Source organism: Gekko japonicus, unplaced genomic scaffold, assembly GCF_001447785.1.
Source record: "Gekko japonicus isolate JY-2015 unplaced genomic scaffold, Gekko_japonicus_V1.1 scaffold876, whole genome shotgun sequence".
NCBI lineage: Eukaryota > Metazoa > Chordata > Lepidosauria > Squamata > Gekkonidae > Gekko > Gekko japonicus.
The window spans coordinates 602458-625249 of NW_015176475.1; the positions used below are offsets into that span (position 1 = coordinate 602458).

At 41.6% G+C, this 22792-nt stretch overlaps 1 protein-coding gene across 1 annotated transcript in view; it reads left to right on the forward strand.

The window, feature by feature from the left end:
* Positions 1-22792, forward strand: part of MYH10 (myosin, heavy chain 10, non-muscle) — a 153526-nt gene that overhangs the window by 27625 nt on the left and 103109 nt on the right. The window contains exons 4-6 of the mRNA XM_015427193.1: positions 1716-1743; positions 7687-7789; positions 17687-17779. Of these exons, the coding sequence (XP_015282679.1) occupies positions 1716-1743; positions 7687-7789; positions 17687-17779 (224 nt within the window). The remainder of the gene's footprint in view (positions 1-1715; positions 1744-7686; positions 7790-17686; positions 17780-22792) is intronic.

The following is a 22792-nucleotide window of genomic DNA, read 5'->3' on the forward strand; positions in this document are numbered from 1 at the left end:
TCGCGTCCCCCCCCCCCCCCCCCGTCTACTGAGACTGGCATTGGCTCTCCAGGGAATCAGGTTGAAGCTACAACCTGTTCCTTTTAACTGGAGGTGCCAGGGATAGACCCACCTGGCTCCTTAGCTTAATGAATGCATGAGAAAAGCCTCCACTTAGAAGCACAATGTTTGCAACAAAGCCCGCTCTCCCTCAGCCAGCAAACTTCAGGCGAAGATCCTAGGGTCCAATGTGCAAAAGGGGAGGGGAGGTCTAGGCGGGGTGGAAACTTGGCAAACCAAGATGAGGGCCAGGCGCAGCAATGGCAGCTAGTGATGCAAAGCCAGGGGGGCGGGTGCCCAGAGGCATGGAAGTTGAGGATCCTAGGGTCCACAGTGCAAAAGGGGGGAGGTCTAGTACAGGAGGGGGGTGGAAAATCGGAAAATCAAGCCGGGCACAAAAAGGGCAGCTGATGATGCTAAATCAGGGGGCAAGTGCCCAGAGACGAAGTCAAGGATCCAAGAGTCCAAAGTGCAAAAGGGGGCAGGTCTAGCACAGGAGGAGGTGGAAAGTTGGAAAACCAAGATGTGGGCCAGGCACAGCAAGGGCAGCTGATAATGCTAAGGCAGGGGACTGAGTGCCCAGAGGTGCAGAAGTCAAGGATCCAAGGATTCAAAGTACAAAAGGGGGGGGGAGGTCTAGCACAGGAGGGGTGTGTGTGGAAAGTTGGAAAATCAAGATGAGGTGTGGTGCCCCCAGGAAAGTGCTCTCTGGGGAAATCACAGCTGCAGGTCCAGGAGTGTATAGAATGGAACCCCCACAAGCCAGGGCCATCAAACGTGCAGCAGACCTCCCTGGGGAGCTCTCTTATTGGTGGCCTACACTGCCTGTCGAGCTTTGGAGGGCCACTATTGGTGTTTCCAAGGCTGCAGAAGTCCATTCCTCCATTGCTTTGATGATTAGTTGATCAGTGCCAGCATGTCTGTCGCATGAACCTCCAACATGAACCATATGAACCTCCGTTAAAACTGTGGAGGTTCGTGGGAGGTTTGTTGCAGGCATGATCACATGAACTGGGCAATTTTTGTGACTAATTTAGATTCATGATGAGGTTCATGCCCATCCCTAGTCACAACTGTTCATTTTTTTTAAAGTATAGCTTACTAATACTTTGGGTCATTTTTAAGAGTGATAAAAGGAGAATTATAACATTAATAACAAATACAAATGGAAGAATGTTCATTGTGAAAATACTGGGAGCTTCTTAAATTAATTTTTGGTGTGCATGAGGCAACAAATTAGAAAATGGGCAATGTGATAAAGAACTTGAAGTTGGAGATCAGATATGCTACTTTTAGGTCATTAGAACAAGTACTGGGTTCTTCTTGTGGCTTCTGGTCCTTCTGTTCTTGTCCTCTCCCCTGCTTGTTTACTGACAAGTAACTAATTTGGGTTGCTTTTGTGTTCAAATCATCACTGTCATCGTCTATATTCTCAAGGTGTTTAAAGAACAATATTGTGTATTTTGCCTTTTCACTGTTTGCACTTTTATCTCAATAACAAAATTTGTCAAGATATTTTAAAAAAATGGATGGAAGAAAAGTCCATACTCCAAGCACATACTGTTTTAGAGTACTATAATATTCATTAAATCTAGACATAACCGTTATGTACTTGCTTGTTGTTGAATGATGGACAGATGTCAGTCATAACTTACTCTGTTGCTTTTCCTGTACAGATCGCGAGGACCAATCAATTCTTTGCACGTAAGTATACTTCATGCTTCAGTATTCTGCTCTATATTTTATAATAACAGGGTGATGATGGAAGTGGCTGCTGTAATTTTCAACCATAGGCACTGTTTGTAATTAAACAAACAAAAAAAGCAGCCCATTAAAATTTACAGGGCTAAAGCAAGGATTGTTTAATGTTTTTGTATAATATATATAGCAGTGGAACACTCTGGATTATTGTACATTCATCAGATGGTGCTCTTGAAGAAGATCTTGTTTGAACATGTTAGATTTTACTAGATATTCATTGAGCACTTGTATGACACTTAGGCTTGATTCTACTGGTAATTTGTATAGACAGAAGGGATTTCTGCCCATGGATTGCAACATCTTTGCTTTCCTCTCCCTCTGCAGCCTATAATGCTCCTCAAAATGCTGTTCTTAGTAGGACTGGGGACTCCCTGGACCCTTATAAGCAGTAAGTTGGATGTCTGCAATGAGAGGGGGGAAATCAGCAAAAATCCCTCTGTCTGCAGAAATCCTCTGTGGGGCCCAAGCCTTTGTGTATTGCCTTGTCAAGTGCTGGACATCTGTTTTGATACTATATTTCTTACATTTTCTATTATGTATGCTCTCTATATAATGTAAATCTAATAGAAATCTCTATGGGCATGTGCACATTGAGTTTGCAGACTTGCAGCACAATTGAAACTGGTCTACTCAGAATCTTACTGAAGTCTACTCAGTGGGCCTTATTCTCAGGAAAGTGTTTTTAAGATTGTTTTACTGATGGATCGAATATAAGATCCCATTGTAGCCCAGGCTAGCTTTATCTCACCAGATGTCAGAAGCTAAGCAGAGTTGGCCCTGGTGAGTATTTGGATGGGACAGCACCAAGAAAGTCCAGGATTGCTAAACAGAGGCATATCATGGCAAAACACCTCTGAATATCGCTTGCCTTGAAAATCCTTCAGGGTCACTTAAGTCGTCTGTGGCTTGATGGCACTTTTCTCCATCACCAAACTCAACACTATTCCCTCATCTTCTGTAATTTCTGATAAAATTTGCTTGTTGCTGTGATGTCACACTGTCCTGTGTTCCTCACAGTTGTCATATGGTGCTGTAGAGTAGAGATGAGCACAAACTGAACACATGGTGATTCATGGGGGTTCATAGTTTGTGGGGGTTCACAAACCATGAACAATCATGAACCTTTCAGTTTAATGAGCCAGTTAGTTGGTTTGTGAGGTTTGTGGCACAGTAGAATGTCTCCCCTGGGGGCTAGAGATACCAAACTCGCAATGCTTCTCCAGTTGACTCTTTTCTACCTGCCCTCCAAGCTTGGTGAGGATTGGATAGGGGGGGGGAGTTATAGTGCCCCAAAGCAGGTGCCCCTAGGAAAGTGCTCTCTGGGGAAATCAGAGCCACAGGTTCAGAGTGTGTCGAACAGCCCCCCTGCCAGCTAGAGGCATCCAACTTGCAGCAGACCTCCCTGGTTGTGTGCACATTGGCTTTGGAGGAGGGAAAATCCTATGGTCCAAATTGCAAAAGGGGAAGGAGTGTGTTGAATGCCCCCCCGCAAGCTAGAGGCATCCAACTCGCAGTAGACCTCCCCAGGATGCCCCTCTACCTGCCCTCCAAGTTGTGCACAGATTTGCTTTTTTGGGGAGGGAAATCCTAGAGTCCAATGTGCAAAGGAGGGGAGTGTGTCAAATGCCTCCCTGCAGTCTAGAGGCATCCAACTTGCAGCAGACTTCCCTGGGATGCCCCTCTGTAATAGGGGAGGTTTAGCACAGGAGGGGGGTGGAAAATTGGAAAACCAAGCTGATGGGCAGGTACAGCAAGGGCAGGTGATGATGCCAAGCCTGGAGGGTGGGTGCCCAGAGGCACAGAAGTTGAGGCTCTTATGGTCCAGAGTGCAAAAGGGGGGGGGAGGTCTAGCACAGGAGTTACAAAACCGATACAAGGTGCGGTGCCCCTAGGAAAGTGCTTTCTGAGGAAATCACAGCCCTGGTGACAGGGTTTTGGGGAATGGCCTGCCACATTCCCCCTTGTGCCTGAGAGGTGGTCACTGATTCTGAGTGTGGCCACTGGCCAACCTTTCCCCTCAGGCCCAGGAGGCGGTTATCCACCCGCCTCCCCCTGTTGTCAACCATAGGCACTGTTATCCACCCGCCTCCCCTTGGTGACAGGGTCTTGGGGCTGAGAGTGGCCCACCACACTCCCCCTCTGTGGGGGGGGGCGAGTACTGCCTGTCCCTCATCATAGACACTGTTGTTGCAGATGGGCAATCTGTCTCCTCATGCCTGGGAGGTGGTCATGCACCCACCTCCCCTTGGTGACATGGATTCTGGGAGTGGCCAGCCCTTATCCTTGTGCCTGGGAGGTGGTTACACACCTGCCTTCTTTTGGTGACATGGATTCTGAGGGTGGCCAACCCTTCCCCTCAGGCCCAGAAGGCAGTCACCTGCCTGTCTCTTCAGTGTGGACATTGTTGCTGTAAATGGGGAAACCCTGGATGCGGTCAAATGAACTTGCTTGTACAGCTGGATAGTTGACGAGATAGAGGTTTGCATGGGTGGATATTGTTCCATGAGGTAGGTGTTGTGCTGTGAGGTAAATCTTGGTTCATGAGGTGGGTGTTGTGCGATGAGGTAGATGTCAGTCCACAAGGTAGGTGTTGTGCTATGAGGTAGTTTTGAGTTCATGAGGTAGGTGTTGCACTCTGAGGTAGATGGAGGACAGAAATTATGAGGAGGCAGACATAGACTGGGGGAGGCTTAGAACGATGATTCTTTGGGGGACACAGCTTGTGATGAGGAGGTGTTCACAAATACCAATTAGGGGGATTGTGGTGCTGCGACCCTGTAGCGTGAGGGGTAAAGGCCTTTTAATGTGTCAGCATAGCCCTGGGTAAGAGCTTGAATCCATCCCTCCACTGGGGTGGGTGAGCGGAAGCTTGGGCTTAGTTGAAATTAGCTACATGGGAGTGGCCACATTGGGCTGGTTTAAGATTTTCTGCATTACGCAGGATACATTGGGCTAGGTTTAAAACTTGCCATACTGGGCAGGGTTAAAATTTGCCACATCGGGCAGGTCACATTGGGCTAGATTAAAATTTGCCAAATTGGGCAGGCCACATTGGGCTAGGTTGAAATTTGCCACATATGGCAGGCCACATTGGACTAGCCCCGGGTGAGAGTGTCAACAGCCAGAATCCATCTCTCCAACGGGGTGTGTGAGGGGAAGGCCTTCTAAGGTGAGAAAGGATGGCCAGAACCTGAATCCATCTCCCCAACAGGGTGGGTGATTCTTGGGGGGGGGGTGAGATGCCTCTCAGATGCCTCACAGCCAATAGCCAATTCCTTATCCTTTTGTTTTCCTTGTGGTAGGGAAGTTAATGATCTAATTGTTCTAAATAACTGGGCTGAGAGAGAGCTAGTAGATGTAATGGAGGCTGCATAGAATTCCTTCTTAGCGGTTGTGACGTCCTCCTTATTGGGGAGGAATAGTTTCACTTTAAAAGTTCTTTTTATTTTGTTTAACAGGGTAGATTCTGCTGCCACCAGGAAATTTTAAGGATTTCCAAACCTTTATGCTTATAATGTTACTCTTACTAGTTTGGTAGACTGAGTTCAAGGCTTACGAGGAACTATGTGGTCCTGGGAAGTATTTCATTCAGAACTGATATAAACTTGAATAAAAGAGGATTTATTGGAATAAATACTAAATAAGAGGTGATACAATGTAACTAGTAATGTGTAAATGATGTACAATTGCTTTGGTATCACACTCAATCTTTTCCCTCACTGACAGGGATCTTTTCATGTAACTTTGTAACACTTGTTTATCTCTATGCCATATCTGTTCACTGTTTCACCCCAGTTTGTTATGACACTCAGACTTTCCTTTAACTTTTCTTCACTTAAACTTTACTTTACTTTTTCCTATACACTCAGCTTTCAGCTCTCTTTCTCACTGAACAACCTCAGCTGTCAGCTTCTAACTGCTTCAACACAGAACTGCTTGTCTACATCAACTGTCAACTTGTAACTGAAATGCCTGACTGACTCACATACTCATCCACCCAGATTCACTTCCAAATCCCCTCACCCCTCTCTGTCAACCTCCAATCATACCACACTTGCCTCTCTCAACCACTCTAGTCTATCTACCACAGCCATGCAACCAAACATTTAAAGACACACACACACACAAAAACAAGGAATCATTACAGCGGTCTTCATTGCTATCTCATAGCTATAAAATGTTCTTGCAGCCTTGTCGTGAGTGCACTGCCACCCTTGCTCTAACCGTCTTATTTATTTATTTAATCAAATTTATACCCCGCCCTCCCAGCCTAGGCCGGCCCAGGGTGGCTTACATAAAATCAGCAAAACATTTGATAATATAGTAAAACATTTAAAACAATATTAAAACACTTGTAGTTCCCTAAAGTGCTAGATTATGATAACATGTTCATGATGGCTTCCATCAACTATCTCTCTTCCCATGGCCGGCTCGCAGGTCTTCTATAGATGTCTTCAGTGTCTTCTGGCTGCTGGTACAGGCTGTTAATGTACATTCCAGGGCAACGGGCTTCTTGTCCTAGTTGTTAATAGTGGTGGTGACTCCAAAAATCTGGTGGAAGAGCTCCGTTTTACAGGCCCTGTCTTAGCTCTTGCTGTATCCTGCTCAGCTCCAAGGTATACCAGGGAGCTGGTTTATTGGAAGAGTGAAGAGGGCTCCAGGGAGCGATTTTGTTGATGGCTTCTGAGAACTGGCTATGCCAGTCCTCCACCAGCTCATCCAACAAATCACCAGGGGGCATTGGATCCTGCATAGCATTTGGGCAACCAATTGGATCCTTTAGTTTCTACAGACAAGCATAAATTGGCTCACCGTCTACAGGGAGGGGTTGGGGGGTGCTTAGCCAGGCCTTCAGGGCAAAATGGTTTGACCATGGCACTGCTTCCATAGCTATCAGATCCACATCTATCCCCATCCCAAAAATAAGATCCAGTGTGTAGCTTTTCTTACTCCCACTCTCCCCAACAGTAAGAAAAATCCAACACAATTTAATACTGATATTGATGGGTAGGGGTACTAAAACCAACCCAACCAACCCTCTAGCTAGCCCTAATAAATAATCCAATTTCAGCAAGCCAAAGGTGGACAAACGAAGGGTTGGTTAATACTTCTAAACCATCCATTTACAGCACTCAGTATTTTCTCTCCACACCACACCATCAGCATCAGCTCCAGAAGGCAGGTTCCCAATTGTCTATGAGGACTGTGGCACCAGTCTTCCATATAGCATCTGCAATTCTCTATTCAGGAAAATTTGTGAATAATGATAGACGGCACTGAAGAAAAATCACAGTGGCCGCTTTCACTAGATTGAATAGTCACCAGCCAGTTCCTTGCTCTTTCTTCTGGCTCCTGCTGGTGAATTGAAGGAACTACAGTCCCTCTGTGCAGCAACCATCACAATCTGGAGTCTCCTTCCATGACCATCTGGTCCTAAGGCTGTCCACTAGGTCTGTCACCGGGGCCTCGGCTTGTCCAGTACTGGCCTGGGAAAAACTAAGGCCAGTGTGGGAACACCCCCGGGCCACCGGGTTGGGAGCATGGAGTCTGCAAGCTGCTCAAAACCACCTGCTGCTGCATCTTACCCCTGGACATTTTCCAGCTGACTCATGCCACGTTGTCCTAGCAAGGGCTGTGGTGTCAGCAGTTCAACGGATATCAGCAGTAAGAATAGTCCATGACTTGTGGATTTTGAAAAGTTCTTGGGTGAAAAGTGCTTACAATACCAAGAATATCAGTTGTACAACAATGATTTAAATAATATGTAAAATTGTTTTAAAGTACATTAGGAAATTAAAATACCTTAATGTGTAATCCTAGTAATTAAGTTGAAGACATGACTACTGTTTCTCCCATAAATTTAGCTGTGATTGTGTGTTCTTGCAGAGGTGAATCAGGTGCTGGGAAAACAGAGAACACCAAGAAAGTTATTCAGTATCTTGCACACGTTGCATCCTCTCATAAAGGAAGAAAGGACCACAACATTCCTGTAAGTTTTACCTAGAATTTCCTGATTGTTCTGTATTTGTTGAAAGCTATTAAAAATAAAATAATTATTGCATGAATGGTTTCTACTGAGGCCCTCCTTAATGAGAACTGTATATCGAAATGGGGGCCATTAATAGTTCTGGTCTGCAGGTCTGCAATAATAATCCAGGTCTGCAAACATTTGTTGTGTTGCCTGTTCAGGACTGAGTATAGTACTGTTATACAAATATTGATAATATTGGTTGTATGTTTCCAAGCCAAGAAAAAAAAGGAGAAAATGGCCAGGCTCCAGCATACCTGAGAGACCGCCTTTCCCCATACAGGCCCCAAAGAGCACTTTGGTTGGGGTCACAACACCCCGAGCCCTAAAGAGGCCAGGCTTGCTGCCACAAGGGCCAGGTCCTTTTCGGTGGCGGCTCCTACCTGGTGGAATGAGCTCCTGGAGGAGATCAGGTCCCTGCGGGACCTTCTACAGTTCTGCAGGGCCTGCAAGACGGAGCTTTTCCGCCAGGCTTTTGAGTAGGAGCCGCTGCTGCCACCACCACCACCGTGCAACTGCAGAGCAGTTCCGCCGGGTTGGGCCGATTGGCCATCTGGAACATCTTGGCCCAGGGCATTCCCCCTCTTGGATCCCACTGTGATATACAATAGGGAGTGAATATTTTAGTTGCCAATGTATCCTGTAAGATGTGATTTGTGTCCTAATTGTTTTAACGTGTTTTATTCCTATTGCACTCTTGTACCTTAACTGTTTTAATCTTGTGTATTTTATTGCACTGTTGTGCCTATGTACGCTGCCCTTAGCCCACGTGCGGGGAGGGCGGGGTATAAATAAAATAAATAAATAAATAACCCACGACTGAAGCCACAGTGAGGAGGAAGTTGTTAGGTATTTAATTGCAATGAAATACCGGAAAACAGGCCAAAATAGCCTGTTAAAAAGTGACTGCTTTCTGAGCAATATAAGGAAGTACATGAAGTTTTATACTCAAAATGACATAAGCAAAAGATAACATAGAGAAATCATAATTGGTTGAAAATGATAGAACATCATTTGAGTAGAAATACATTCATTGGTCAGTTACAGCAAAATGTTGATTTAACCTAACTTTATTCAATTCTACCCAAGGATTCTTTATACCCAAACAAAAGGTGTTGTTTTAAGATATGAAACTAAAGCCCTTGTTGACCCTGACACTGCAAAGTTTTACCCTAAACAACTAAAACCATGAACTCTATACTTTGAAGAAAAAGCCCAGCAAATACATCTATTGAAAAACCTATCCTCTTCTTTACCAGCAATGCTACACTGAAGGCCTGCTAAAATTGCCAGACAACTAGATAGCTATTCCATCCAAACAACTTGATAAAAAAGAATGTTCACTTCTCTTCTGCTAGCATCAGCTAAAAAGACACTCTAACTACAAAGGAGAGGCCTTATAACTTAATAGACTCTTATTAAATCCTAATAAAATCCTAATATGAAATTTATGAACCCAGAAAAATATTATATTAATAATTTGAATTAAAAAATCATTCTATATTCCCATCCATGATACAATGTTTTGGGAAATATGACAGGATTTTTGTTGTGTTATGGTTATGCTCTGATAAAAGCAGCAGAAGCTTAAAATGACTGGATGCTCAGAAGATGGAAATTTCAGATTTTCATATGTACATATAAGTAACTTTACTGCTGTTCAAAATGTTGGAAAATTTGGTTAAAATAGTTAAATATTCAGAGTTTGCAATGGATCTTTGTTCACTGGAGAGGAGACATTTTCTTTCTATGTAAAAATCTTTATTTCTAAAGGGAAGGGTACACAGGAAAATCTATAAAACAACAAACACTCAAGACTACATGCTTTCAACAACAGACAGACACAGGTAATAATGGAGATTCTTCCTTTCTTCTTGACCCCCAGAAGAAATCTCCTGAATGCATTAACCAATGATTGTTCATAAATAGGCTTCAGTTTCCCGGGCTTACTTTCCATTTGCTTTCTGCCACGTTCCCTTCCAGTTCAGTCTAAACAATAGCACACAAGGTAAGCACATTAACCCTATGACTGAATTTTAGACCTTGCAACACACATATTTCCAACACAAAATATGCTCAGTAACAATACTCTATTAGTCTGTTGTAGTATGGTGAATTCTTAATCTAAGATATGATAAATAATTGGATTTGGTTTTTGTTATACTATATGCTCAGTTATATCAGCTCTCTAATTCAGTAGCCCTGTTTAGCAAATGCAAAACAGAGTGTTAAATTGGAAGCAACATTCAGATTTCACAATAAACTACATTTTATAAACTGTGGTGTTATTAAACTCTTATTGAATGGGATGTCTGAATGCAGGCTTCCCACAGACTGTAGCGTGTCAGTGGGTGCTACCAGGATTCTGAACTATGGCTTGTGCCTGGGTTAACTGTCATTTGAACTGTGTGATTTGTTGTGACATCTGAATGCTAAAAATCCCAGTTTGTCTAATAGCCCCTTGAAGCTTCCTGCGCACAGAAAGGGAAGCACAGATTAGCCAAAAACCTTGCTGCTCCAGCTTTATTCAATTACTGACAGTGCCTTCTGATGACATTCTTTCTTTCCCTCTGCCTTTGCTCTCCTTTAATGATCACTGGTGAAGCAGGTATGTGCATCTTGCCCCAATAACTAAGATGTAGCCCCGTGTCCAGTGTTGTCACACTTAATTTTTTCAGTTAAATTATTTTATTTTATTTATTATCAAATTTATATCCCACCACTTTTTCAACAAGTGAGGGTCAGGGTGGCTTATAACACAGTAAGTTAGCTTACATTACCTCATATGAGGGGGGGGGGAAATAAAATGCTTCATTTGGGGATAATGTTGTAGCAGCATAAAATCCACCATCAGTTCTAACAGTAGGGAGCTTGGTATCCCTCCATATATGTACTGTGTCCTCCTGCCATTAATCTCACTGGGTGACTTTGGCTAGCCACTTTTCCTAGCCTGAGCTACCTCACAAGATGATTGTGAGGGCAAAATAATGTGAATAACCATGTATGCTGTCTCAGTTTACAAGTGTAGGTTGTTTGCTTTGGAGAATCTCAAACTAGAACACCTTTATTAGAACTGAGTATCTTTAAAGTTCTCTCTGTGTGTGAAGGATGCAGTTCTAAGGCTGGAAAGTGTACATTTGCTAAACAAACTTGTCATGCTCCTCAGCCTGTATAAATTAAGCATATTTTTGTATAATTTCAGCTAACAGTGAAAAAGGGCATAAGAGCTATGCAGGACACTATCACCTAAGTTCTGCAAAAACCCTTTCCCGCAGCCTCTGTGATATAGTTACATATAGGGCTGTCATGATCTGGGCTGTGCAAGCAAAGGGCTAGCAGGCCCAGGGAGCCTGAGTAGCAGTGGGAGGAGGCCAGGCCTACAACTCCCGGAAGCCCTTGAGAGGTTTTGGTGCCAATTTTAGCCAATCACAGAGAAAGGGGACTTACAACAAAAGAGCTCGTACAGAAGAAGAGTTGTTCTTTCTTCCAAGAGAGCAGGGCCAGAGGAAAGACTGCTGCTGGGAGAGACCCTCACCCTTAGAGGAAGGGTGAGTAGACTCAGGCCCAACTGAGACAGTGGACTAGGGACTGTGAGTTTAGTCTCATTAGGGCATTTAGTTTCTTTTCTCTTCAGCCCTTATTGCTATTGTTCTTGCACCTTGTTTGTTTCACATATTTGACTGACCTCCTATAAAAATAAACCTCTTATTTGTTGTTTACTCTGCCTGGTCCTCACGCCTATTATTCAGCCAAATAAGGGAGGTCTGAAGGTCTTAGGCGGGTGCTCTGAGCCTTCTCAGGGGATCCTAAAACCAGAGTGGTGGCAGCGTCAGGTGACACCCCACCTGAGTCGTGACAAGGGCAAAAATAAATAAAGTTGAACTGTTAAGCTGCTTATTAGTTGTACTATAAAGACATTGTCACCCGTCACCTTGTAGGTATAGTGAATACTGATATTTTGGGACCCTTTCAATTACGATACTGACTGTAATGTAAATTCATATAATGATTTGTGTAGTGCATAAGTGGTACAATTGGTGTGTTAGTGCTTTTAGAGATAATTTAACCAAAATAGTTTTAGTTAATTTTCAGAAGTGCAGGGTTAAATTTGTACCATTAATTTTAACCCTAGCACTTTCTATGAACATAAATAACTTGATACTGTGGCTTCGGTTGGATAACATTAACACCTATTATATGTTTAATCCAGTTTTCATTATGCAGATTTTAAATGAAAAAATAAATACTGGTTCTTAAACTGTTTGGCCAGTTTTTGTGATATAGTAGCCATTTGCTGGGCCAGACCAGCCCGGTCTCATCAGAACTTGGAAGCTAAAGCAGGGTTAGCCCTGGTTAGTACATGGGAGAGAGACCAGCAAGGAAGTCCAGGGTTGCTGCGCAGAGGCATGCAATTGCAAGCCATCTCTGAAATTCTCTTGCCTTGAAAACCTACGGGGTTGCCATAAGTCAGCTGCAACTTAATGGCACTTAGCCATCCACACTTTGGGGCATATTGTGAGCTATGGTAAACTCTGCAGGGATATAATATTGGTATCTGTCACATTTTCTTCAGTAAACTAGGGATTCCTCTGAATGCAAACGTAACTCTCATGGAGTATTCACCCCATTTAACTAACGAAAACAGAGGAGCTATTACAGAACAGCTCCTACACATGTACATTACAGCTGTTGAACTCTAGCACAGGCATTTATGTACAAAACACTGACATTTCTGTTATGTAGTCTAGGGATAGATGTGCTTTTATGATAGTTTTTGACCGAGCCTGTTGGAAACATTGCATTTAATTAAAGTTTGAGAGCGCACATCTCACTCCACATTAGCAATCCAAAACTGCAGTCCTAAAGAGAGTTACATCCTCCTAAGCTCATTGAAGTCAACAAGTATAGAACAGTATAACTCTGCTTAAGGTTGTACAGCAAATCTTTTATAAATGAAGCCAGTGTTAGATTTCTTAATACAGGAGAGTCCAAATCCTAAAATATGAAGTAGAGAGTACTTTTTATATCTTAAGCTATCTTTAAGAAGATTAAAATTTAATCCCTTCTGAGAAAAAGTTTGCTATTGCTGTGAATAGTGTGGTTAAGCAAATTTGTCAAACGATATGGAGGGGTGTGTGTGAAATCTGAAGAGGGGGAAGAACGTCAGATTTGCTAACATGTGAATTTGTTTGTTTGCAACAAACAGCCCGAGTCACCTAAGCCAGTGAAGCATCAGGCAAGTGTTTTTCTTTACACTTCTAAACTTTATATAGGCTTAATCTTGAACTTACATTTTTCAGGAGACTACCTGTCAACATCCAGTTGAAGTGTACAATTAAGTTCTGTTACAGGCAAGCAGCTACCAGTACATTTCATTACTGCATTTCTACAGAAACACATCAATAAAGTAACAGTCCTTTGCTGAATATATTCTATGATGTAGAGCAGTGAATGGATTATCTAAGTTTATTGGACACTCCTTCAGTGTTTGGGGGACTTAATGGAGAAAGTGGAAATGTTAGTGCTGGCATCCCTAAAGGTTTCTTGTTGTCCAGGGCAAAGCAAAACTTTATAGCCATTGGGGCCAAACACAACATAGGTGTTCTGTAATAGAGACACTAGTTAGAGGATGGTGGTAAAATAGAGGCTTTTGGTTTTAGAATCCAATGAAGGGATAGGGTGATTGATAATTGTTCTTGATTATTTCGCTTCTCTCATCTTTTGGCCAAACAAATGGTGTAGTCCCTGTATAATGATTTCAAATGATGTAATACAGTACAAATATGAAAGCCAAAATAAAATATATTAAAATTAATAGCAGTGTCTTACAGGGAAATCCTATATAGCATTATACTCTTCTAAGGCCATTAAAAACATAGAACTATGTTGGAGTATGGGTTGCAGGTGAAGCTTAGCCATGATTTACCAGGTAAATGTGAAGCAGTCCATGACTTGCCAGGTGATAGGGTGATCAGCAACCTAACAGCTGTTTGTTTGGGCTGGTGGGTGGATTTTCAGAGCAAGCTTGAGTAGAAGATGCAAAATTTCTCCCATTCTCATCCCCCATCCCAAGAAGAAACTAAAATGGGGGGGTGGGGTTGAAATATATCTGGTACTTATTGTCACTAAATGTATTTCTCTGGTTTGACAAGAAAATGCATCACTTATAACTTAGCGTATGAGATGTTCCTATTTGACATATTTAAGATACATAAAAGTATACATGCATTAGTTGCCTACAAGCAAAACTACAAATCCATACAGTAATAAAAAGAGAGAGCTGTAAACTGCTACTGTAACACATGTTTTGCTGTCTGAGAAACAGGAAAAATAAAGGCTGATAATAGAAACTATGCTATTAAAACAGAAATGGTATCATATATTCACAATACCATTAGCAGCATATTGGAACACTGATACATTTTAACACTGAACCATTTTGTAGGGTATTATACATATTATAGATTAATTATTGATTAAACTAGTCAAATGCATACTTGTACAACATTACATATGTTTGGAGGATACATATAAACTACTTTCCAATGCTGTAGATTCTTGCATAAGTGTTTTCATATTACACATTTTGAGTGTGCAAAAGCCTTGCCTTTTAAAAAATTACTCATTCCAGAAGGCAACAAATAAAAATCATGCTGGGTTTTTTTTTTAGTGGTCTTCCAAATTTCCAGTTTCTCAATGTGGGGGATGGGAAAGGGGTGTTTTTTCCTAGACCTTCATGTCTCTAAGCTTGAGCAATTCTGATTCCATTGGCAAGATAGAACTAGTATTACTTGATTTTTTAATGAAAAACAAAGGAACAACAACTTGTTTTTTCACCCACAGCTTTTATGGTTGCAGATTGATCAGTGTGGTGGCTAGTTGGCTTTTTATGCAATTGGATTAGGATTTAGAACATGGCATGTTGGAATTCTGGGAGAGGAAGCTATATTAGGAGGATCATGTATCTTTTTTATATGAAGTGTGCTGTTGTGCTCCCTGAAATGGTTTAACAGATAGCTTTCTTTGGACCAAGAACAGGTTTGTTTGAGAATGAGGTAGGTTGAGGAAGTATTGATGGGTAACGTTTAGGTTTATCAAAAATGTTTAGCTAGCTGTCGTTGTAGGAATCAAGTAAAGCATTTTCTTTAATCCCAGTGTGTTTCTGTAGTGTTACATTTTGACTCTTTAATCCCAGTGTGTTTCTGTAGTGTTCATAAATTCATAACCATTGACATTCTGTTTCATTGTCATTTTAAACTACAGAGTGGATCCCTGTTGTATGTGAGTAGCATGTAGCTCCCCAGATTCTCACCTAGATCTCATGATGAGCCAAATCACAGGGATGCTGAGAGCAGTGTCCCTCACTTAGCTATCATTGCACTGTTGATTTGCATGGTGTTGCATGTTAATCACCTTTTCATTCTCTTATGCTTTTTCCAAGATGTCCCTAATTTTATTAGGAAGGCAGCACAAATAGCCATATCTTGGTTTAGAGCTTTTATGGAATAGTATAGAAAGGAATAATGGTCTTCAGATAACTTCTGCCTATTTCCACATAATTACTTGTTTCATGTATAGCCCTCTTTTCTCACTGGAACTCCAGGTCGATTACAAAAAACAAATATGGAACAATATGGTGTATGGTACCTTCAGTGCAGCCCTAAGCAGAGTTATACCTTTCTAAGTCTGTAGACACTGAGCTTAGAAGGATGTACTCTGTTTAGGATTGTACTACAAGACTGTCAAGTGATGTGCCAGGCATCACAGGACCCCATATATAAATGGGAACCCTATCTTGAATGCTTCATAGAAAAGTAATTTTGTCACCTTTTAAAGTTTTATTTTGTGGATTTATTAAAACTTTTATATTCACATGACATTTTAGGGTACATACATCTTTTTTTGTTAGTGCATTCAAAGATCTAAATTTCCCCACTGATGACAACCAAAGGCACTATTAACCAGGGATAGTATCAGATACTTCACCAAAAGGTTTTCTCCTGGCATATTTACCTAAGATTTTTATAACTGTCCAAGTGTGATTCCTGGCCAGATGTGTACTTGCAGGCTCTCAAAGCTGACCCATATTCATCATTGGTGGTCATATTATTTTTACAGTACTGTCATATCAGATGTTTCTGTATGGGGTGATCTTTTTCATTTTGTTTTAACATGAATGTACTTTGAATTATCCATTCAGGCCTCTATTATGTGGCTCCTGTTTTTCTCAACTGTTTGTTGAGATTGTATGAGTAATCTTTTATAGAGAAAGAGTTATCAAGATCCTGTACAATATAATAAATAGTAGACAGCAATGTGTATGCTTTTCTGCATAGAAGGCTTCAGATTATAGACTCTTATATCAAGATAGTAAAATATTTTTATTATTGATTTTGCTTTAAAGATCTCTGATTATATAATACTCCTGGTCCCAGTGAAACATCATATTCTAGGTGTATTTCTTTTTTCCATAAAACTGGATATTTAGAGAAGGAGCCAGTCAGTTACAAACTTTAAAAATTCTGTGGCGTTCGCTGTTAAGCATTTGCTTAAATCTCTCCCATTTGAAATCAATAGCTTAACTCTGACTAGATCATACCAATAATGTTTAATGATAGCCTGTTTACAAATATATGTAGCTTTAAGAGGGTAATGCCCTAAGTCAGGAAGAGACAACTCTATTCAGAGAAGCACAATTCTAAAACTGATTGTGCACAAATACTGGGTTGGATCTAGCCAACTTTTTTGCATACCCTCTGCCAATTCATCTTTTTATTACAGCACCCATGCTACATAGCTTTTGGTTCTGGTGGTTGCATGACCCCAGCATACTCTTTCTGGTGGTCAAAGGTGGCTTCTCTCTCTCTTTTTCACCTGTGGAAAAGCTGGTTTGATCCAACCCGGCTAAATGTATTAGGTAAGAATCTTTAAGACATCTGTAACTGTGACCAGATAAAATTGTTCTTAAGGGGAAATACTGGCTGTTATTTAGAAGCAGTTAATACAATGCTTATGAGTGGAAGATGTCAAGTAGAAATTCTGCTGAAGGCTCATAACATGAGTAATGATTGACTGGAAAAAGCAGTGCTTATTTTAATTTTGTAGTTATATTCCAAATATAATTCCACTCTTTCTCCCTTTTGCTGTCAGCCAAAATAAGCCAACGGTATCACATCTTTCACTGAAGTCTCTCCTCCGGGGCTAATGGATATGCACAGAAATTAACATGGACAACAATAGTGTTATTGTCTCCTCAAGTGCCTGGTTTGTCAACTCAGACTTGCAAAATTGACTTTGTGTCCATATTTATGTATTTGTGATACTTTTCAACAGGTTTGAGAACAGTAAAATTGAAGGGAAATTACATTAAGTTCTTTATTGCCCTAATAATGGTCACTCCACCCTGAAATAATATTGCAGTGGCCATAGCTATATCTCTTTCATTGCATAGGAAAGTAGGAAGATTTCTAAATATCATATCAGTGACAAAATCTGTACAGTTCCTTGGTACAAATGGTATCTTGTGGATGAAATTGTTTTGGTCTTTGTACACATCACAGTTCATACGTTATCTCAAACCATTTTTGGTCTAAAAGATGGCAGATTAAATTTATTGTTAATCCTGTGCTTTATTCATTGGTCCTAAATTTAATTTGATTCTGAGTGTGTTTAGTGCATACCATACATTTCAGCTACCCTTAGTTTTGCAAGGTTTGTTAACAAATCTGGCAGTAAATATTTTAAAGATGCTGTATTAAGATGGGATCAGACCACTGAAAAAGGAAACTGTTCCTGGAAAACTATACAGCTCTTGTTCTTAGATTTCATAACTTTATTTTTCTGTGTATATATTTTCAGGGTGAACTGGAACGTCAGCTTTTACAGGCCAATCCCATTCTGGAATCCTTTGGGAATGCAAAGACGGTGAAAAATGACAATTCTTCTCGTTTTGTAAGACTTTTAAAATTTAATTTAATTGTTAATACTTTCTATCTGAACTTTTGATCTTTTACTGAGCGGTCCTAAACAGGTCTATTCAGAATCTTAGTCATGTCTGTTCAGTGGGGGTTGTTCCTAGGAAAGTGTTCTTAGCATTGCACTGCTTGAAAGGTAGTGAAATTGTGCTCATCTTAGAACTGAACATTATGCTTTAAACCACATTGTGCTGTGGAATCAAGTAAACGTATACTGCAAGGCTGGAAAATTCTTAGCATCCACAAGACTGTTGACTCAAGTATATGAAATCTCTGGCCATCACAAATATAAACTGATCCTTCACCCTTTGTGGTGTCAGTGTGTACATAACTATGGTTAGGCAGGAATGTGTTCACATTTCTAAGTTCTTTGAGAAATATATGTTGTAAATGTGACTTATCAAGTTTTCCTGCAGGTAGTTATTATTACAGTTGTGCAGTTTACAGTAAAAATAATTTTCTCATGTACCTTGTTCTCTATGAAAGAGATGTGTAACCAGAAATGTTTGTTTATTTATTTAAAACATTTATTAGCTGTCTGTCACCCTTGTGGGACAAGGCAACTTACAATATAAATAAAACAGTCACAACTATAAAAACACATAAGCCCTTAAGCTATGCCTAGCATTCCAACCTCAGTTTCAGTGTTGGGTTAATGCACTGTAAATAGTATGGATACTACCAGTTAAGCACTGTTTCTCCCACTCCCTATATCCTTTGTTATGCCTGGCTTCTATAATGTATTGCCTGGCTTCTATAATGTAGCGTGGTGCCAAAAATCAACAGGAAAAAAACCCTAATTGTTAAAAAGAATAGGTGCATTTGCAGACATTGCAAAAAACAACACCAAGTTTGAACAGCAGATCAGGTTGCCATAGCAGCCCATAATGCCATGTGAAAACATGGTGATGGCCACTATGCCATTGTGAAACTAGAACAGCTCTAACTTGACACTACCCACCTGAATACTCCTCTTTCCCTCCATCTAAACACCAAGAAGAGTAGAGAGGTCAGATAGGAAGATGGGGTATATGGAGGCCCAGAGGAGGACTGAGGAGGTGGTGTGGGGAGAGACACAAAGAAGGCAGAGGTGGGGTGTCGGGGTGGAAGCAAAGCCTCAGTGGGGAAGGCGAAGTGGAGGCTGACAGAGGAATGGGATTTTCCCTAACCTGAGTGTCATCATGGGGTCTCCCTCTTGCTTTGTCTGAATTGTAAACTATAGTATATTCCCCTTCCTCTGAATCAAGTTTAAACCATGCTTTCGATTTTTAGTCAAGAGAATAAACCATATTTTGTAGTTTGGAAGAAATCATAGAATCACAGAGTTGTAAGGGGCCATACAGGCCATCTGTTAGACCCCCAGTCCAGTTACACTCAACAGCTCTCTTGGCAGTGATAAGTTTATTGAGTTATATGCAAGATCCAGAAAGCCATTGTTAGAACTAAAGACTTTTGGCGGGCACAAGCTTAATATAGATAATTCAAAGAAAAGCCCATTTTCCCTTCTCCAAGCACACATCACATTCACACCAGGCCTAACGTTGCCATCCCAGCCAAGTGAAAGATATATGTCTTGGTTATCTGCAGTCCAAGTTGGTACAGAGAGTCTCTCAAGGACACCTTCCCCTGGGAAAGAAAAAGGAGGGAAAGGAGGTTGACTTGTGAAGTTATGTCTCCTAAAAGCAAAAGGTCTCAATCTCACACTCACTCACTCCGCGCCTGTCCCTTAGGAATTTTCGTAGTGTGCAATCAATACCTTCCTGCCCTTATTTCGAGGCCTGTCCTCTGTTGCAACAGGAACAGCTCCCTTCCCTCCTAGGTGAAAGCCCTTCAAATACTTAAAGAGAACAATCATGTCCCCCCTCAACCTCTCTTCTCCAGATGGAACATTCCCAAGTCCCTCAGCCTTTCCTCAAAGGGCTTGGTCTCCAGGTGCCTGATCATCTTCATCGCTCTCCTCTGCACCTGCTCCATTCTGTCCACATTCTTTTTGAAGTGAGGCCTCTAGACTGGAGACAATACTCCAGGTGCGGCCTGACCAACGCAGTGTACAGTGGGACTATGACATCTTGCAATTTGGATGTTATGCCTCTGTTGATACACCCCAAGATCACATTAGCCTTTTTTTTGTTGCTGCATCACACTGGCTGCTCATATTTAACTTATTGTCCACCTGTATCCCAAGATCTTGTTCACACACACTGCCACCCAAAAGTGTATCCCCCATCCAGTATGTGTGTTCCTCAGTTATGTTACCCAGATGTAGAACTTGGCTTTTATTCTTGTTAAATTGCATCTTGTTCACATCTGCCCATTTTACCAGTGTGTTCAGATCTTTTTGAATTCTATCACTATCTTCTGATGTGTTTACTGTTCCTCCCAGATTGGTGTCATCTGCAGATTTAATGCGTAGCCCTTTCACACTCTCATCCAGATCATTTATAAAAATACTGAAAAGTACTGGGCCCAGAACCATCCCTGTGGCACCCCACTTGGACCACCTCCCTCCATTCAGATGAAATGCCACTGACAACTACTCTTTGAGTGTGGTTCTCCAACCGGTCCCATATCCACTATCTTAGAGTCCAGTCCACAGTCCTCTAGTTTACCCATCACAACATCATGGGGAACCCTGTCAAAAGCTTTGCTGAAATCCAAGTAAACAACATCAGCATTCCCTCAATACAGTAAGCTCATCACTTGATCAAAGAAGGAATGAGTTTGGTCTGGCAGGGTCTGTTGGGGACGAATCATACTGACTTCCCCAGATCAACAAGTTGTCCTTTAGATGCTTGCAGATTGATCCCTTTAAAATCTGCTCCAGTACATTCCCTGGGGCAGAAGTCAGACTGACTGGCCTGTAGTTTCCTGGGTCATCCCTCCTCCCTTTTTTGAAACTTGGTACATCATCTGCCCTTCTCCAGTCTTGTGGCATGTCTCCCATCCTCTAAATGTCTGGAAGGTGATGGACAATGGTTCTGCAAGCTCTCTGGAAAGTTCTATGAGCACTCTTGGGAGCATACCATCTGGCCCAAGGGATTTGTACTCATTCAATGCAGGCAGGTGTTTCTCAACTATCTCTCTGTCCATGTCAGCCAGCAGCCTGGAAGTCGTGCCTTGCCTACTACCATTTCTAGATGAGCCTGTTCTTTAATTCAGGGGGAAAAAACTGAGGCAAAATAGGCATTAAACCTTTCTGCTTTCTCTCTGTCAGAGGTTCTCCATTTTCACCCAGCAGTGGGCCCATCGCCTCTTTTATCTTGTATTTGCTCCTCACATATCTGAAAAATATTTTCTTGTTGTAGCGAGCCTTCCTGGCCAGCTTTAGCTCACTGTGAGGTCTGGCCTCTCTGATGGCTGACCTATAGTGCCTAGCAACCCGCAGATACTCCATTTCTTGAACATTTCCTTTTTCTGTCTGCTGTAGCACATCACGGAGTTCTCTGTTCATCCACATTGGCTTCTTGGGTTCCCTACCATGTTTCCTTAGTATTGGAATAGCAGTGGCATGAGCTTGCGGGAGCCCACCCTTCACTTGCTCCTTTCCCTTCCAAAAATCTTGCCCATGGAATGATTCTCATCATGCTTTTGAGTTTATTGAAGTTTGTCCTACTTAAACATACACGTGTGGCTATGAACTTCCTTGGTCTTCCAGAGCAAAAGAAACTCTAGAAGGACATGGTCACTTCCCCCTAAGATCCCCACCACCTTCACCCCATCTACCATCTCTTGCCCATTGGTCAATATTAATTCAAGTATGGATGAGCCCCTCATAGCTTCCTCTACCATTTGCTGAAGGAAGTCGTTGGCCAGACAGGTCACGAAGTTGCATGACTGTGGACGCTTTGCAGAATTTGTCTCCCAGCACACATCAAGGAAGTTGAAGTCACCCACAACTCCTTTTTGGATACCCTGTCAAGCTGTTCAAGGAGAGCAGCATTCACCTCCTCATCCTGATTAGGAGGTCTGTAGCAGATTCCAACCACAATACTGTTTGTCCTTCCTTCCCTTACCCTCATCCAGATTCTTTTCACTGGGCTGTCACCCTCCTCTTGCAGTATTTCCTTCTTTCCTTTGGAATCATTATTAGTAGGGATGGGCACGAACCACATTTTTGTGGTTTGGTTCATGGTTTGTGGGCTAACCATGAACCTATAGGTTGGTTCATGAACCAAACTGGTTCATATAGGTTCATGACCCCCTGCTTTCTGCTCTCTGCAGCTTTTCTGATCCCCATTGCTTTTTGCAGGTAGCAGAAAGCATGGGTTTCCCCATGAAAATCAGTGGGGAGCAGAAAATAGGGATTTAAATGTCTTGGTGCCATTTAAATGCCTGCTTTCTGTTCCCCACCACCCAGAGCAGAAAGCAAGGGTTTAAATGCATTCTGCTTTTCACGAATGGACACAAACTGCCTTAAAATTTGTGGAGGTTTATGGCGGCTCTTCATTTCATGAACATTACTTCACAAACCACAAACCTGCCAAAGTTCAACATAACTTACATTCATGATCCCGTTTGTGCCCTTCCCTAATTGTTAAAGCATCATTGAAAAGTAAGTGATTACTCAGTGGAACCATCCAGATTTCAGCCTTGGTGGGAAGAGCAATATTGATAAAAAACTAAAAATGTTTCCTAGCAAGAAATCTGCTACAAAAGCTTCAACATTTTTCATTTATTCTTCAAGATCAATCAGAATTCTTTTAAAGAAGATCCATTATTTTTCCCTATCAGCTCTCATCCACATTTAGTTTCTAGTGTACATGATAGCCCTTATTGTTTTATTTAGATTTTTTTGCCGCTTCTCCTGGGAACCTGCTTGTTAGAAAATAAAATGTAATAAAAACATAAAACATTAAAAGGCCAGCATTGAAACTTGCCAGAGCATAAAAGCATCTATTGCTGAGCAACTTTTCAGATTAAAAGCACACTTTAAAAAATGATGTGTTGATATCAGTCCTTAATTAAAAGCTTGGGTAAACAGAAACATTTT